This window comes from Helicoverpa armigera, chromosome 24 (genome assembly GCF_030705265.1).
Source record: "Helicoverpa armigera isolate CAAS_96S chromosome 24, ASM3070526v1, whole genome shotgun sequence".
In the NCBI taxonomy this organism is placed as follows: domain Eukaryota; kingdom Metazoa; phylum Arthropoda; class Insecta; order Lepidoptera; family Noctuidae; genus Helicoverpa; species Helicoverpa armigera.
This window is the reverse complement of record NC_087143.1, coordinates 2743645-2762020: the sequence shown is the minus strand read 5'-3', so window position 1 is coordinate 2762020 and position 18376 is coordinate 2743645. Positions and strand designations below refer to the sequence as shown.

At 41.6% G+C, this 18376-nt stretch overlaps 1 protein-coding gene across 1 annotated transcript in view; it reads left to right on the top strand.

Annotated features, from left to right (window-relative positions):
• The first annotated feature begins 765 nt into the window (after positions 1–765).
• Positions 766–18376, top strand: part of LOC110380641 (myosin-9) — a 50984-nt gene continuing 33373 nt past the window's right edge. The window contains exon 1 of the mRNA XM_064041318.1: positions 766–1037. Coding sequence (XP_063897388.1) covers positions 915–1037 — 123 coding nt within the window. The 5' untranslated portion in view covers positions 766–914. The remainder of the gene's footprint in view (positions 1038–18376) is intronic.

The window sequence follows — 18376 nt, the reverse complement described above, 5'->3', positions numbered from 1 at the left end:
TGCCAGACGTCAGAAGTCAGTTTTCAGGTCAATTATAGGTACATGAACTCTTGGATGAACTCTAATGAAGATACCTATGTTTCTTTCCAGCATACCTACCCAAGTTCGTGACGTTACAGTTTGGGACTGAAGTATTTTACTACAGAGTAATAACGATACGATCAATACATCAAAGGCCATTCCAATAGGAGTGATTATGTCAGTATCGCTATTAAAACCCGACATACTGATTTTACAACATCGAATTCGAAAATCATATCATGTTAATTAAATTAGTTGCGAGTTTCGCGGCCGCACTCGATCCCGTCGCGCGACAAACACCGACCGGGAATCAATCGGTAGCGCTCCAGCCGCTAAGTTGTGCAGTAACCGCGCATGCGCAACTGAAGAGCGATCGATGCGGCGGGCGTTCCGTTCAGTGGTCGCGTACCCGTCGCGCAGTCCAGTGCACAATGCGTCCCCACTGACGCGGGAAACGAGCCAAGCTGTATCTCCGCGAGTACGCCGCGGAGGACGACCGGCCGCCGTGCCGGGAGGAGTGGCGCCGGCAGGATTGGGCCGGCGGCGGTGGTGCGCGGACCCGCCTGCCTCAGGTGGACCGCAGCCCGTCACGCCGCAGCCCCTACCTGAATCGAGATGACGAGCCCTCGCCCGCACCCGACGAGCGAGGCCGCTCGGCGTCGGCCGGCGCTCACCACCGCGCGCGTCCTCGTCCGCTCCGCTACCAATCCCTCGAGCGCGAATATGACCGCTCGTACGCTCCGCCGCCGCCCCCCGAGGAAGACTACTACCGGCGCGAACAACCACCCGGTATCTTCCTTGGAGAGCTGCAATCTCAGAATTCCGATCTGCACCGGGAACTGGGAAACCTTAAGAAAGAACTGGAATTAACCAATCAGAAACTGGGCTCCAGCATGCATAGCATAAAGACCTTCTGGAGCCCTGAGCTGAAGAAGGAGCGGGCGTTGCGGAAGGAAGAGAGCGCCAAATACAGCCTTATAAACGACCAACTGAAACTGCTCAATCAAGAAAACCAGGTTAGTTTTGAATTTTGTAACCCTATTTCCATGTAGATAACCTATTTCCTCTCTGTTCCAATATCCCTAGGAAATAGTTTTCTATCTCCTGACCTCGCTAAGATGCCTAGTTTACTCAGTCCGGAAGCTTTCTTTCCGATAAAAAACACTTGGAGTTTGGAAACATCCTTTTCATACTTTATATGCTCTCCTTGTCCTTATCTTGATCTGTCCGTAGATTTAGCCAATTAGCCAGTTACTTTGTATGAAACGAATGATGATGAATGACTTGTATGTGATGAATTGCGCAGGATTACTTTGACAAAACAATGCGGGCAACAATCAGACCGAACCGGTTAATTTTTAAAATGGGTGGTATTTTACAGGACTGTCTTTCATTATGTACCTACATATACTGTTTTATATGTTTCTCTATACATACATTTTGAGTAAGACGCCTTAACTGTGTCTGTAAGCACAAATACCGTACAACCGCAATCGCAAAAATCCGACTGCGTTGAAACCGAATTCGGACCGGAATTTACAATGACTCACTTAACACTAGAATATCTCCAGAAGCCGAAATCCTTAGTCGAAGTATCTGAGTATCTTAACATGCTGAGAAAGATCAACAAACAGACTTTGATGACTCATATTCGAAGCATCCCATACGTTATACATATTTCTTCTACAGTTCGGTACCTACATAAATATAGTTGCGTCACGCACGCTACGAAAAATACATTTATTGATGTGAGAGGTCAGAGCCATTATTTTATAATGCACTGTTCTACTTTTCAATCTTGATTTTAGTAAATATAAAGTTCATTTTTCTACTCAAAATACATAGGTAGTAGTAACATTAATAATAGTTGTCGACCCCGTTTACGTTTAAATCTTGAAGCATCGTTAGTTTCGGTCGTTAGGCGAGGGTATTTTGCTAAAATGCATTTCATAGTATGCACATGCAGTCTCTAAAGTATAATTTTCTTCTGAATTAGTATGTTTTTATCTTGAAGGAAAGTTGGTCATAAAAGCGCGGCCAAGGAGATTCGTTACAGGAAAATTTGAAGCAAATTCTTCAGTGTTGCAATATTAATTTCGGAAAAACTTCTTAGTTCGTTTTCTACCGAGAAAATATCATAATTTATCCGACTTATTTCTTTGAACCGGATTTACCTTCACCCGTAGGAATTCAAAAGAAAGAATAATCCGATTCAGCAATCCGATTCGCCTTAAACTACCCACGCAAATGTAGGTAGTCGTTTATTTAGTCTAGATGTTATAATTGGAGATAGAGTAGTAGTATTTTTTTCATTGTATAAACAAAGTTATATTTCATTACATAAGAAGTAGGATGAATAAAGATTTTTATATTACGAAGTAGGGCTAAAATAAAACCACTTTGCCGAACTACGAGCAACTTCAGTTTGTCGTAATGGCTGCGCAATCTAGCCATTTATTTCCAGCGAGTTAATTTTCTTTTAACTTATTTAAAAGTCTGTCAGTGCCAGTAAATGTTTGTTCCAGAAAGGGAACAAAAGTTGAGATTGAAATAGGCCACAGATTTTTTATTATGTCTGCAAATAAGTGCAGTTGTAATAGAACCTGCGGCTAGGCTAATTGCGACTTAAACTGTCCTTTTCATTAGCTATATAAATTAATGTAAGGCATATAATACTCCCTTCTCAGAAAATACAACAAAAAAATCATTTTAACCAAAAGTATAGCAAGTCGATTGAACTATGAAGAAAGCTTTTATCAATATATTTGGAGTAGTGGGTGGCAAAATAGCAATTTTCACCGTTATCCAAAATCAAAATGATAAAACAAGCATGTTGGTATAATGTAATATAACTATAATGATAACCAAACTATAACCAGCTCGTAAATTGCCGCCAATTGGTCAAACAGGTGATTTGATGGCTGGTTACGATTTTGTTAATCGTTAGAGTTACATACATTTTACCCTTGATGAGTAAGACAGGTTTTTACTTCGACATAATTTTTTTCTAACTATTTATTTAAAATCAAAATTTGTGCAAAGTTCCGCGATCTGAGGAGTAAAACTTTACCGTTACCTGAAACTCCCCCTTCTCAATTAAGGACTTTACTTATTAAGCCCAAAATATAAATGTGAGATAACGAAAATAATTCTAATTTATTCAAAATCTTCGCGCGACGGTATTTTGGTACCCAAGAATAATTTTTGCATAAAAAAAATGTGACGCGTGCACAATACCTTCAAAAATAAGATTTATGTCACACACGCTAAAAGTTCTGACGAATAACTTCCAAGAAAAAGCAAGAAATCTCGCTAACAATATAGCTTCTCCAAAAATTGTAACAAAAACCCCAAAAGGTTTTTTTTTGTTCAGCCTGAGCAATTCCGTCGATTTCGTAACAAGAGATTTTGTTTCCAAAGAAAACCTTATTTTCTTTAAGGACGAGACTTTTCATTGAAGTTGTTTTTTTTACTTTAGGGCGATACTCAAAGGGCATTGAGTCGTTCTTTCTAAAAATGTTATATATCAGTAATTGTAGTCGAAAAGAAGCGTTGATATTTAATCATATCCTAGCTACATTACACCATATCGATCTAAAAGACGAGACGAGAAATTTTCGCTTCGACGAGAGTTACAAGTGCTCTTAATTTCTCCATAAAAGTATGTGCTCCATTTTTTTGACCTCTCTTGACTAGATATCCTTAATGTCAGTCTAGTCTAGACGGAGTCGTCTTGTGCCAAGTTTTAGCTGTTGGCACTAGATCAGAATGAGGACCTAAATCAGCTTAAATAATTTTTACTGTTCCACTTCTATGTTTGGCATGAGTCCTTATATTTCATGGGATGTGGCGTTGACCTCATGGATATAGGCCATTCTCTCTTTGCCAAATATTTGTCTTGAATTTTTGGACATCTTAATTATGATTTGGTGATTTTAACATTTTTTGGTTTCTTGCAGTGCAGCTTTGTTTCATAAATATTTCTTGTATGGTTTGCTTAATGAATCTATGGATCCATACTTTTTTATATTTCGTTATTTCAATATCATAAATATTTTGCCTCTAAAATAACTGGAACGCCCCTTAAAAAATCAAATCACTAACGACGCGCAAAATAAATTCAGATTTCAAAAGGATAACTGTAGCAAAATCTGTGTGCTGTCCGCACTAATTGAACCAGTTGGAGGCGTGAAGGCGGGAAACAGGTCATTACTGGGCAGCCGTTCTACCTGCAATGCAGAAGTACAGATCAGATTAACCTATTGTCTGATTGCCGTTCTATTGTTATTCTGGATCCGTACTGCTATACTGAAATTGAATAAGCTCTAATTGCAAATTCTGTTGACGGATGATATTCAATTTTGTTGCAATTTATATGAGCTACATTTTAGGTCAATTTTGCATAAGGATAAATTGTAGTGATCAATTTGGTATTGATAGTGCTTTGAAAAAGCACCTTGAAGTTCTGTCATCGAATGCCCCACTAAATAGATTACCTTCATCCAATGGTCGTGCATTACAAAAAAGCAATAAGAATAGCATGCGATACAATCAAATGAGTCTCTAATAGAAACATTTGAAGTGCTTGCCAGTAAAGCAACAAGAATGGAAGGCAGTAATCACTTTTATGGCAATTTAAAGTTTGACGCCATTACGCTGTCAGTTTGGCCCACAGCCAGCTTCGGAGGCTGACAGGTGCTTTTCAGAAACACTCCAGATTGTAGTCACCTGTTGACTTTATTGCTGACTTACGATTCACTAATGAGTTTTGTTTTTTTTTTCATATGCTTATAATTTATGTCACTCACAGATTGCAATTTTGTAGAAAGGTCGTCTTCTGTTTATACCAAAGTTAGCAAAATAATATGTATTTGCCTTTATCAGCGTAAGCATTGTCAAATTAATAAAATAGACACCTCAGGGGGTTATGTCTGGCTATCAATTACATACATTTTCGATAAAATATTACTCTTAAACATTAACTTACTGCAAATTACAAGATCACATAGGTATTTCTCTTAACGTAAGCATACATAAAATACATACCAGTCCTTTTTCTACGAAAACTGGCATAAAAATGCCATCCACTTATTAAAATTCTGCTGTAGGGTACAGCGTACCACCTACATGTTTTCACGAATGTATGCCTGAGAGAAGATTATGGAATTGTATATTAGATGGATTACGAGAGAATTCGACGCTTCTTCTCGTCATAAACACTCGATGAAGAAGCCTTATATGAAGTGTTTTAGCAGACAAGTGCTGCAAGAACGTGCCAATGGGTTTGTTATACTTTAGCTTAGTTATATGCTAACGGGTTTGAGTGTTTTCACTGGCACTAAAGTTGAGGCCTAATTCTGGGTATATATTGAAGTTTGCACTTTTAAGGCCGGGATGTTTTGGGCCTGAAGGTCTTGGAGAACCTCCTCGGTGGAGATCTCCCTAGGGACGCGCCTAATGACTACCCTTACCGGGATATCTTCCGGCAGGGAGTATGTGTGGAAGGCGATTTGCCTTCCACGAAGTTCGCGAGATAGATCGCGGAAATCGGTAGTGGATGGGACCTGAACTCTGATCCCTTGGGCCGTGGATCTGGCCGATGTGTAGTTGATTCTGCGCTCCGCGCAGAATTTGGACCTCGGTCCATTTCGATTGTCCTGTATGTACAGGGGGCTTTCAGCTTCCTAGCTGATGACGTAGGCGTGGCCGGTGAGAGGGCCATGGGGCTGTCCGGTCGGCTGCTCGGACCAGCTATAGCCGACGGTTGGATTGGGCGGGCCGCACGAGGGGCCATCGGCGACGAGGGGAGAGGGGAGGCCGGTGAGTCAGCCATTGGACTGGCCGGAGAGTCAGCCATAGGGCTGATCGGCCTAGATGGACGGGGAAGGCGGTCTGCAAACCACTTGAAGTGGCTGAGGGGAGGGAGGCTCCTTTCCCTCTCTACTAGCGGGCGCCCGCTCCCGCTCCGGCTCACGCTCAAGATCCCCACTCACCACGAGTGGAAACTCGTCCTCCGAGGACGAGTTTCAACTAGTAGAGAGGGCAAGAGGAGGGGGAAGAGATCAAAGGGGTCAAAAGCCCCTAGGCCTCTCCCCTCTCCCCCTCCCCTCAGCCACTTCAAGCGGTTTGCAGACCGCCTTCCCCGTCCATCTAGGCCGATCAGCCCTATGGCTGACTCTCCGGCCAGTCCAATGGCTGACTCACCGGCCTCCCCTCTCCCCTCGTCGCCGATGGCCCTCGTGCGGCCCGCCCAATCCAACCGTCGGCTATAGCTGGTCCGAGCAGCCGACCGGACAGCCCCATGGCCCTCTCACCGGCCACGCCTACGTCATCAGCTAGGAAGCTGAAAGCCCCCCCCCCCTGTACATACAGGACAAATCGAAATGGACCGAAGTGTCCAAATTCTGCGCGGAGCGCAGAATCAACTACACATCGGCCAGATCCACGGCCCAAGGGATCAGAGTTCAGGTCCCATCCACTACCGATTTCCGCGATCTATCTCGCGAACTTCGTGGAAGGCAAATCGCCTTCCACACATACTCCCTGCCGGAAGATATCCCGGTAAGGGTAGTCATTAGGCGCGTCCCTAGGGAGATCTCCACCGAGGAGGTTCTCCAAGACCTTCAGGCCCAAAACATCCCGGCCTTAAAAGTGCACCGCCTACACAAGGCGCGCGGGGGTGACCAGTACGACATGGTACTGGTCATTTGTGAGCAGACCACCGGCCCACACCCCATATTTAAGTTAAAGTCGATCTGCTCGCTCACGGGCATCAAGGTCGAAAAACCATATAAGTCCTCAATAGTAGGACAATGTCATAGATGCCAGCTGTATGGTCACAGCCAAGGCAATTGTTTCGCCCCTCACAGGTGCGTTAAGTGCCTAGGGGCCCATTCCACGGCGGACTGCCCCCGCCCCAAGGATGTCACGCAATGCACGGAGCCTCCAAGCTGCGTGCTTTGCGGCCAAGCGGGTCACCCGCCAATTACAGGGCTGTCCGAAAGCCCCAAGTTAGCCCAAAGGAGGCTCGCCAAACGCCACAGCGCACGGCAACAGAGGGAGAGTCCTTCTGTGAAGACCTCCCAACCCCCCCCCGCCAGACTCAGCCCGCAGAGACCGTCTCCATGGAACGCTCTCAACCACCAGGGAGCCTTCCCCTCCCTGCGCCCCACTGCAACCCCATCCATCCCGGGGTTAATGGACACCGCTGTCCCTCCCCCAGTTGCAGTAGCAACTCCAACCTTGGTCGAGCGGAGAACCACCCCCGCCCCGACCCCCATTGCACAAGCCCCAGGCCCAGTGCGCAATTCCCTGCCCCCAACGGGGAACGGGCAATAGATGTTATTTTCAACGCCTACAGAGCGTTTTTCACCCCTGCCGCCGATCGCATGGCGGCGGAAGTCAAGGCCGCGGGCAACAATGCCCAAAAACTCCTTGAGATTCTGGGTCGATACCCAGACATAGAACGGGCCCTAGGGGCACTTAATTACGACTAGTATGGATAGGTTCCATACAAGGTCGTGTTTCAAACCGCGTTCCCTAAAATTGGCCTACTTCAATGCAAATAGCATGAATGACAAGAAGGAGGAGATCGCAAACTTCCTTTGCGATCACCAAATTGACGTCTTCCTTATCCAGGAAACCTTTCTCAAACCTCATAACCGCGACCCCAGAATTGCTAACTACAGTCTAGTGCGCAATGATCGGTCGCGCGGCCCAGGCGGAGGCACTCTTGTCTACTACAAGAATTCTCTGCACTGCATTCGATTAGACCCACCAGTCCTAGAATCAACTCTAGAAGTATCTCTATGCCGGCTAGGCATGACGAACCACCCGCCAGTGACAATTGTCTCTGCGTACATGGCTCCTAAGAAAATGGGGGAAACGGAAAATCACTCCCTTCTCATAAAGGACCTCACCACTCTCTTCGGCCTGAGCAACTCTGTTATCATAGCAGGAGACCTCAACGCCAAACACCCTGCCTGGAACAGCAGACTATCAAACCCCAGAGGTAAAGTCATTTTCAACCATAGCGGTATACTCCACTTCGATCCGATAGCCCCAATGGAGCACACTCACTTCCCTCATCTAACGACGCATCAACCTGACGTTCTTGACATAGCTCTACTCAAGAACATTAACCTCAGGCTGAAGCAAATCGAAACCATCCACGAGCTTACTTCAGACCACAGGCCAGTATTAGTACACCTAGAGTCTCGAACGGGCCTAGACCCGGACGCTCCAACTCCTACCAGGGTGGTAACTGACTGGAAGAAAGTAAGCGAAAAGCTGGAATCTACCACGTCACCCCACCTTGATAAAATCCCAGATAATATTAGCTCAGTCGCGGACACGACGGTCGCAATCGACTCGCTAACAGAGCACGTGCAATCCATAATTGAGGATTGCTCACGGGAAGTCCCAGAGTTGAGTGATCAACGATGGAAACTGCCCGCCGACGTACGTGAATTGTTAACCGAGAAGAATGCAGCCACACGTGCCTACAGCGCCTTTCCTGCGAGGAGAACAAAACCCACATGCGTAGATTGCAGCGTGCTGTAAAGACACGCATTGCGGAGTTACGTTCGAGCCGCTGGGACAAGACGTTGAGCGAACTTGAGCCTAATCACCTCGCCTTTTGGCAACTCCAAAGGAAGTTACGTTCCGTCGAGGACTATAACATTCCTCCCATCACCAGACCCGACAAAAGCATCGCCTTCGAAGACGATGAGAAAGCGGAATGCCTAGCCAACAGCCTAGAGTCCCAATGCTCTCCCAGCTCACAACCCTTCGACCAGCGCCACCTCGAAAAGGTGAACGCAGAGGTCGAACGTAGAGCAGCCCTCCCACCCATTGATGACCCAGATGACCCCCTACCCCCCGTCACTGTAGACGAGGTAGAGGACATCATCAAAAACCTTCAGCCGAGGAAAGCTCCCGGCAGGGACGGAATCACGAACAAAGTCATCAAACTCCTCCCCGCACAAATGATTGTTCTATTGGTAGCCATCTTCAATGGCGCCTTGAACAATAACATCTTTCCCCAAGCCTGGAAAGAAGCCACAGTCATCGGCATACCCAAACCAGGCAAACCTAAATCGGAGCCTTCGAGCTACAGACCGATCAGCCTCCTCACCTCTCTCGGCAAAATCTATGAGAGACTTATTCATAAGCGTCTCAAAGATTATGTCGAGAGAAAGAGCCTTATTCCTAACGAGCAGTTTGGATTTAGAAACCAACACTCGTGTGTCCACCAAGTGCACCGTATCGTTGAGGACGTAAGCGTTGGGTTCCAACGTAAACTCCCAACGGGGGTGCTCTTCTTTGACATAGCGAAAGCCTTCGACAAGGTCTGGCACAATGGCTTAATATATAAGCTATACCAACTAGGAGTGCCGGATCGTCTCGTACTCATCCTGCGAGACTTTCTGTCGAACCGCACCTTTCGTTACCGCATCGGCAAGTCACTATCTGACCCACACCCGATCACAGCGGGAGTCCCTCAGGGCTCTGTCATCTCCCCACTCGCCTTCTCGCTGTACACGAGCGATATTCCCAAGTCCCAAAAAGTGAAATTAGCACTCTTCGCTGATGACACGGCCATATACTATACAGGCCGTGACATTAAAACCATCGCCCGAACCCTCCAGGAGGCAGTCAATAACTTAGCTGACTGGTTCTGGAAGTGGAGAATCGAAGTGAACCCGGACAAAAGCCAGGCGGTGCTGTTCAGTAGACCACGCCACAAGCCTGGCACTCCCCCCCCTGTCACCATGAACGGCAAGCCCATTCCTTGGAAAGAGCAAGCCAAGTATCTAGGAGTAATCCTAGATAAACATCTCACGTTCGCTCCACACATCAAAGCGGCCCGCGGCAGAGCCGCCTTCGCTATGAGCCGCCTCTACTTCCTGACCAATGCGTCAAGTAAGTTAGCTCTTAAAGCTAAACTGCGCCTTTACACAGGTGTGATCCGTCCCATCATGACGTATGCGGGGGCCATCTTTGCCCACGCAAAACCCCGCTTCATCCACAGAATGCAGACCCTGCAGAACAAGTATCTCCGTAGAATAACCGGTGCGCCCTTCTACGTTCGTAACGAAATGTTACACGTCGATCTTAAAGTGCCTACCGTGGCGCAATTTCTCAAACGCCTTACCAAGCGTCACTTCGACGGTGCAGTCAAGCACCGCAACCCACTGATCGTATCGGCCGTCCAATACGAACCTTCGCGGATGAGTAAACTCCGCCGGCCAAGACACACCCTGACCCTTCCTGACGACCCCATCACAGTGCTCCAAGAGAGCCGTAGGGACACTAGCACTCTCAGGAAACATAGACACATCCGAAAACTTCCGAAACCTCGCCGCCGAGGTACGCGTACGCGTAGAAAGTCAAACTCCCCCCCCGACCCTTGCTTAGCCAGCCCGCGTAGCTGAGCGTTAAAGTTAAAACGCCCCTTAAACATGATCCAGCCTGTCCCTTTGCTGTAGTCAGCGACGCCCTAAGCCGAGGCTCGTACCCCACAGGGGGTGCCCTTAGCGCAGTCGCTTAGTTTGTAAGCTTTTTTTGCCCCTGGCTGGAGGCCTTAAACTCTAGGCATCCACAGGGATTTGACCGGTTAAGCAGTAAACAGCCTCCTAGGCTGAACTGCGAGATGCCATTCACAAAAAAACTATTTTACGTCCAAGTAGTGATTCCAAAAATTGCTAACCTTTCTCTTGTAACTCCAATCGATATTACTCTTTAACATTACATCTTAGGTGCTATCGTCAAAGTTGTATCTCTAGTGAGCAAATAAACAGACAAATAAGCGTATGTAACTTCTCATTAACAGCATAAATCAATCTGACTTCTTCATCAATCAACAAAAATACCACAACAACATTTTCCTACGAACCGCAAGTTCAACGACTTACAAAATTGATTATACCTACCACCAATTAAAATTCCCGCTTCAATAAAAAAATCCTCAACAATTATATTGGGATGCCAGCAGTTCGTTACGCGAAGCATATGTAGTGTTTCGAGTTGATAAGAGCAATTGAGTGAAACTTGACCTCTCTGAAGCGTTTTTATTCGCGAACAAACGAGATATGAGGTAAAAATGTTAGCATAAAAATCTTCTAGAACTAAATCGTAAGTGGCAGGCATTTAAAGTTTAATTTCCAAATGAATAACGCTCCTGTTATCCTATCTAAAAGTTCAGCAAACATTGTTGATAAGAAAACACAGGTAGCTTGCTCAGAACATCATTAACATATTAATATGGAATCTACGCGAAAATGCTGACATAGCTAACTTTGCAACATTATTTTAGGTACACAGCAAACCGAAACTTTTACAGCTCCACCCAGCGGTCTATTCTATTCTATTCTATTCTATTCTACTCCATCTTCGTTTTTAGCTGTCGTAAGCGCTTACTCCGAAGTATAAAGTAAATTGTCTTCACGTGTAATCTCTAGCTTTGCTGATTGCAGACAGTTTGTTTTTCAAGCTGACGGATTGACGTCATGGTAGATGTAATTACCAATTACACATGTACAACAGAAGTTAAAGATTCTACAGATGTCATAATAATTAAGTACCTACTACACATTGCATCAGCCTAAACTCTTAGACGCACTCTTACTCCCTTGCTTTTTATACTTTGGAGTTTGCAGCCGAATAGAATCTGGAAATCTAAAACCATCGAATCATTTGAAAAGTCTGTGTCAGTTGATACACGCATAATAATCTTTTATACTTAACTCATGCTAATAGAAACTTTACCACAAAGCTCTGCTGATTATGTAGATCAATGAGGCATGGATAAAATATTGATAAAATTATTTGAGGGTACTGATATGGAAAATCATAATTAAGCGGAAGAAAATGCGACCTCATACGGCCTGGTTAAAATACCATACATTTTAGAGTTTTATCATGCTGTTAAGGGCCCTTGAATCATTTACAATTCTGCATTTTTCTTCCTCGTCAATCGTCTTTAATTACTTTAAATTGAAGACCGAGTTGTGCGGATGCAAGAAAAAATGATTATTTTAAAAGCATGTTATCTCGCTTGAATAGAGTACCAAAAGCTAAATCATAATAAGAAACGTATTTTATAGCCAATCGAGGTTTTTATCCCATTTTCTCAGACAGCAATAAACTTTATGGTGTTATTAATATTTTTTATTGGGTGTCGTTAATTTGGCAATTGGCGCTATTTAGGCGTTCTGTCTGGTTCATGACGTGATGATGCTGCTGTTTTGTTCCTAATACTTAATGCTATAACTTTTGAAGCCTTCTTTGTTTATGCGATAGTCTTTTATTTATTTCGTATTGGTATTAAGCTTAAAATACGATAAAGGAAATACATGTGTAATGTGTGAGTGATGTTATATATACACCTAGGTACGTGTCAATCCCTATCGCTGTCATACCGTACCCAGAAAATATATCTCTCAATGTATGTCAGATAGATGGTGGATAGTTATGTATAGGAGGGCTTTCACGAACAATGACTTAATCAATATGAACAGTTTACAACGTTATCTAGCTAGCTAGCCTTTTCAAAATTGTGTTGGGGTCGGCTTCCGCTCTAACCAGATGCAGCTGAGCACCAGTGTTTTACATGGAGTTATCCTACCCTTACCTATCTACCTATTTTACCTTTAACATTTCGCCTTAACGCAGGTAGAATATCACCACGTGTAAGAACTAAAATATTCCACTTAACTTGGTTCAATAAAATGGATCGTATCCAGTACTTTGACACGTGTTGGTCAGGCCAATAATTTTCTGATATCGTAACAACTTACCTTTGTAGATGATATAAAACCTTGAGTTTATTCCGGAAAATAATGGAAGGGAGAGCGGCTCGTGTAAATGTAACGGACCCTTGTCACTTCTTTGACACTAAAATTCACTGTTTTTATATTGTGGCAATAGGTATTTTTTGTATTTTACGTAGGTTGCTGTTAAAAGGTATGATGCAAATGTAACAGTATGTACGTATTCATCTGGAATGTCCTCTTAGATAAACTATGTGGTAGACTAGAAGTTATACTTCTTCGTCTTCCTCCTGCCCTGTTCCCAAGACTAGAAGTTATACTATTATGGTTAAATTATTATTTGAATCTCGTAAGCGTGCTGCAAACGCCCAAAATTGTCAAGTAGTTACGAGCTTTTTCGAAGCCGATTTTCCTACATTCATCACCATCTTACTACATTGAAATAACAAGAGGGATCACCTCGCTTTATATCCTTGATTTTCGTTGCCGGTTGCAGTTACCTTAATTTTAAGCTACTGTAGTACAGACTTATCAATAGTTTCAAAAGATAACGCGGTCTAAAATAAAGTCTTAACTTAAACTGTTATATCTTGGCTACGAACCAATAGTAACAGATTCATTAAGTCCAAAGCGTACTCTCATATTGAATCGCGATGGCTGTCCTCCAAAAGAGGCGTTTATGACGCCTTTTTTTTTCTGTTTAAACTTTTTTGTTGGAGGCTTCAGGTTAAAGACAATGTTGGCCGCTAATGTAAGAGAAAAATTATCTCTTTATTTTATTTATGATACCCTACCTAGTTATTGTAGTTTTAGCATCTTCCTTTGGAGGGTTTTGTTTGGTCATACGCTACCTGATTATAGGTTTCAATTCATGACAATGTGCAAAATTCGAGCGTAAATGTTTAATTAAATGACTTATCTTCTTAAATTGACATCCGATCAAAATACGGATATGGCATTTCCAAAAAGTTCTCGTTAATATGAAGCTATTAAGTAAAGTGCTGATAATATGAAAAAGATAAGTGTTGATATCATGAATTGTGTGTACCAGTGTACCTAAAGCTTCCTTCATAAACCTCATGTAGGTACATGCATCAACATTCATTACATAGTTTGACTATGACAAAACCTACCAAATTGAATTAATATTAGCAAGAAAATCTATATCTCACAAACATGAAGTCAGAAAACAAAGCCACAAGCTAAACACCCTAACACAAACACCATAAGCATGTGGTGTAATTATTTGTAAGCACCCTCATACGTCCTATTACAAGGGAGATAATGAAACTACACGTCATAGTGACGTCATGAACCCGTGATGTCTGACACTGGGAGATATTAGGCCCTTTGTGGCAAATATAAGGGTTGGTTATCAACGCCTGCCAACGCTATCCTAAATAAACGCAGATTCTATTAAGGAAGATGTAGATTAGATTCAATGTTTGTAAGGTCTGGTACCCAAAGATATAGGTATGTGAGACTGTTAAGACCTCAAATCGATCAATGATGAACTAGAAAGTATAGACAGAGGATCGTTTTGCTTTACATAAGATTTAAGATGAAATAATCAGAGCTGGTTAAAGAAGAATGTTGTTACATTGAAATCTTGTCAGTCTTTTTTGGGTCATATTACAAATGACAAAGCCCCAATTCAACGAATACCATTGTATTGTCAGGAATCTTTTTATAACATTTTTCACAGTCGCTGCTCAGTTTCAATTTGCTTTGTTTGTTATCTTTGTATTGTTTAGGAGAAAAATCCTGTATTTTTGTATTCTAGTTTTCCGTTGCAGCTTTCGGATTAATAGGAATCCTGCCGCTTGTTCCAACAATTATATCTGCAATGCGTGACTTGTATGTGGGATTATCTTCGTAGTTTATTACTAGAGAGTTTTATATGGTTTCACGCGTCGAGGAAACTACTTAAAATACTCGGATTAAGCTTATTCTTCTTAGGTTTTAATACTATGTAGGTACACACCTCTATCGATTCAGACTAAATCTAAAGAAAATTTATGATCATTGTATTCTTATCATTACATGCTTGATTGTCTTTTGTCTGTCAGTTTGTACCTAATTAGAGAATCAAGTATAGCCTATGTCGCACACAGGGTCTTGATTGAAAAGACAATTCTCAGTATTGGTTCTGTTCATTAAAGATTACCCCTTAAAGCCTTATCTTACAAAACTTTACCTCTTACGAAAATTGGTATAGCCGAGCATACCTTTTTATTATTTATATACTGACCATACCTACGAGTAAGCGTATAGGTTAACTTAATTTAATGTTCAACATTATTTTAAAAACAAAATTGCTTTCAGCTTAATTGATTTTGTATTTTCGATAACCACTGCAATGTTTGGGTTGCATGGTTAAAGAAACCGACGAAAATTAAACATTTATTTACTGCTAGGAATATTGGAGATTCATTGGAACAACGGAATTAATTCTTTGTATAATTTCACTTTATATAGGTACAGGTCGATATTCAGTATCTATTTCTGCCAAATAATAGAAAGGCAACTTGTGGCCAGTATCTATTTTAACAAGAAACGATTAGTTTACGGACAGTTCATTTGACACAAGTGTCATAGAGCAAACGTCAAGTAACTCCTATTCTTAAACCTTCTATAAGTATCCTTTCTTAATAGGAATTAGGCATTAATCTACTATTGGTGACAATACTCTTACAACGAGTATAGAAATAGCTAATATTTTTTGAATAACATTTACTTTGTATCTGTATATCCTCGAAGGGATAAAAGCTTAAGTTGTCCATATATTTGTCTACCTCTTGACCCTATTACAGTATAGAAACTTTACTTTATCGATCGGGACTTAGAAAGCCTTCTATTTCTTGTTTGCTATGTTAATAAAATTTTAGATATACCTACGCCTGTGTCCTTTTGTTAGCGTAATGGAATAGGTCTACAAAGTTTGACAGGTTATCTATTCCTTTTGATGATTACAATTCCAAATTAACTTTGAAACAAATCTATACAGACGGTTGATTATAGGTATATGGCTATTAATGAACAAAACATTAGGTAATGAAAAGGCCTCAGGGTTACGAAAATTGTAAGACAGGACTTAAAATTCATATTGTCATATACTTTAACCAAAATAATAATTTCGCAATAAAGAATATGACGAATAGTAGGTAAATAGATATTACATACAATGACCATGAACCCATTACAAAAGAAACATTAGCTGAACTCAACTGAAAATTGCCGTTCCGCATACCCAAAGGATTTCTAGTTCACGACAAAAATAATTCGAAAATAATTGACGATCGTTATTTGAAAGTTGTAATCAAGTAAACTCGTTAGTTGTACGCACGAAGGAGTTCCTAGTCAATGGCGCAAGGCGTGATGTATTATCTAATGATACATAATATCCTATTATTGGTAACTTGAGCCCTCCATTGGACCGTAGAGTTACGGAGTGTACACACGCAACAATGTATACTTTGTATTCTAAATTGTTGAATAGATCTTTGTTTTAATGTTGATATTGTTTTATGAGACTGACTTGGTTTATTGTTTATTCTAGTCCTTTTATTACATATTCTTTCTCTTTTTTTTGTTGATTCAGAAGATTGCGATATGATATGGCCAGTTTCCATTCTGGCATGCACTCTCTTATCTCCATTATATTTTATCTGATCATTCCATTTTTCTCTTTTCATCCTCTCTCTCCATAGGTCTAATTCTTCTATACCTATAAATTCAGGCATCATAAAATTAGGTCTTGTCGTAAGAGAAAAATATCTTATAACAGATAGATTTTTCGTCACAAGATGGATTCCACAAGGACAATGATAGATTAGATCCCCTGATACTCGAGATGTTTGACAAAACATTGAATTTTCTGCAGAAAAAATAGGACCTATTATTCTTTATTATATTTCCTACAAGATTATGAAAGCTCTTAGCCGTATTGTAGCTGAGTTTAATTATATTGCTGTTTAAAAACATGATAATTTTCTTGAGATAGAACTGTTTTAGTATGGCTTTAAGATTGAACTGTCAGCGTTGTGTCTTAACTAGGTATCCTTGCCTGTAGTACCTAACTTTTTGTTACGCTTAAAAAGTAAAGGTTGTACGCAGTGAGATGAAATTAAGATGGTAAGATCTAAAATGCTGTAAGACATGATAGTATCTCACAGTTATCCGAGTTAGTAGGACGCGAGTGTACCGGGGGAACAGCTTGTAGGCAATATCCCTGTTTTCACAATTCTAATAATATAATCGTGTGTGGAAAATACGCGACATTATATTAACATTTCCGTAGCGCATTCCACTGAGTTTGTATTAGAAATTCTTCGCTTTTTTGTAATGCTTTAGGGTTTACACGCTTTCAAAATAGCAGCTTGATATTTATTAGTGTTGTATTTCCGTGCTATTAGAGTTTTTGGTCTTGTTTTTATGTCAAGGTGTTGATTGAAATGCTCTTATGAATTTCCTCTATAGTCCCATTAAAAATGCATAAATATAACTATAATAACTTACAAATATTTATAGCCCATAATATACCTCTGAAATCTCTCTCAATTTCTGTTTTAACGTACTGATATTTCGCAGCAAGTGTAAGACCACAAAGAAAATATAGCAAATAAAAACGCATTGCGGTAGTTTAAGACAGTTTCAGATTCATTTGTTTGAACCCTACCTCTTAGCGCAACAAATTCCTGACCTTCCAGGCTCCAGCCAAATGTTACTGCGTACTGTAAGAAACACTGCACATTTATAAACAGTTTAGCCATGGCCCGATGCCTAACCTGCAATTTTATGTACTCGGGAAAAAAATATCTTAGATTTTCTTCCGATTTTGTTATATTCTTTCCAATCAGAGGTTTTGTCGTGAGACTAGCTTCTGGCTGCATTTCCGCCGAATCTCCTTCGTGCACCCAGATACAAAATAGTATGTCGCCTTACTTGATAAATTATGTGTATGTAGTTAGTAAGATTGTGTTGAAACTCTTCAGCTTTATACGATTTTTTTTATTTATCACCCACGGGATAGTTTTTGCTTTGGAAAGCACCTCAAAGTTATGGCTATCATTTGTAGATCTTGCACTGGCGTCATAGCCAGAAACTCTCACCGAGAGGTATTTGTGCTACCCGGTAACTGGGTTGTAGAGGTCAGATACGTAATAGCCCACTGCATATAATGCTCAATCACCATCGACTGTATTTCAACCAACCCCAAGACATACATACAAAAGATATGCTTAATGACTTTTTAATTATGACTTAAATTAAAAATATCAGTTTTTAATATTTGTGGCTCATTCCACTTACGCATATGAAATATTTCAGACGTTGTTTTCAGTGCTCACTTAAGCCCCTACCACACGGACCGCTGATAATGCATTTCCATTAACAGGTGGCCCGTCCATCGACCGGCTCACTAATTAATTCTAGCACTTAACTCTAGCTTTTATATAACATAAACAACCTTTTTGGAGTTTAATTTTAGTGTTTATTTATGGAAAGTGTGAAATGTGGCATACCGGGTTTTTTTCAAAAATTCAAACATCATCAATCATCATCACCAATATAATTGATAAATG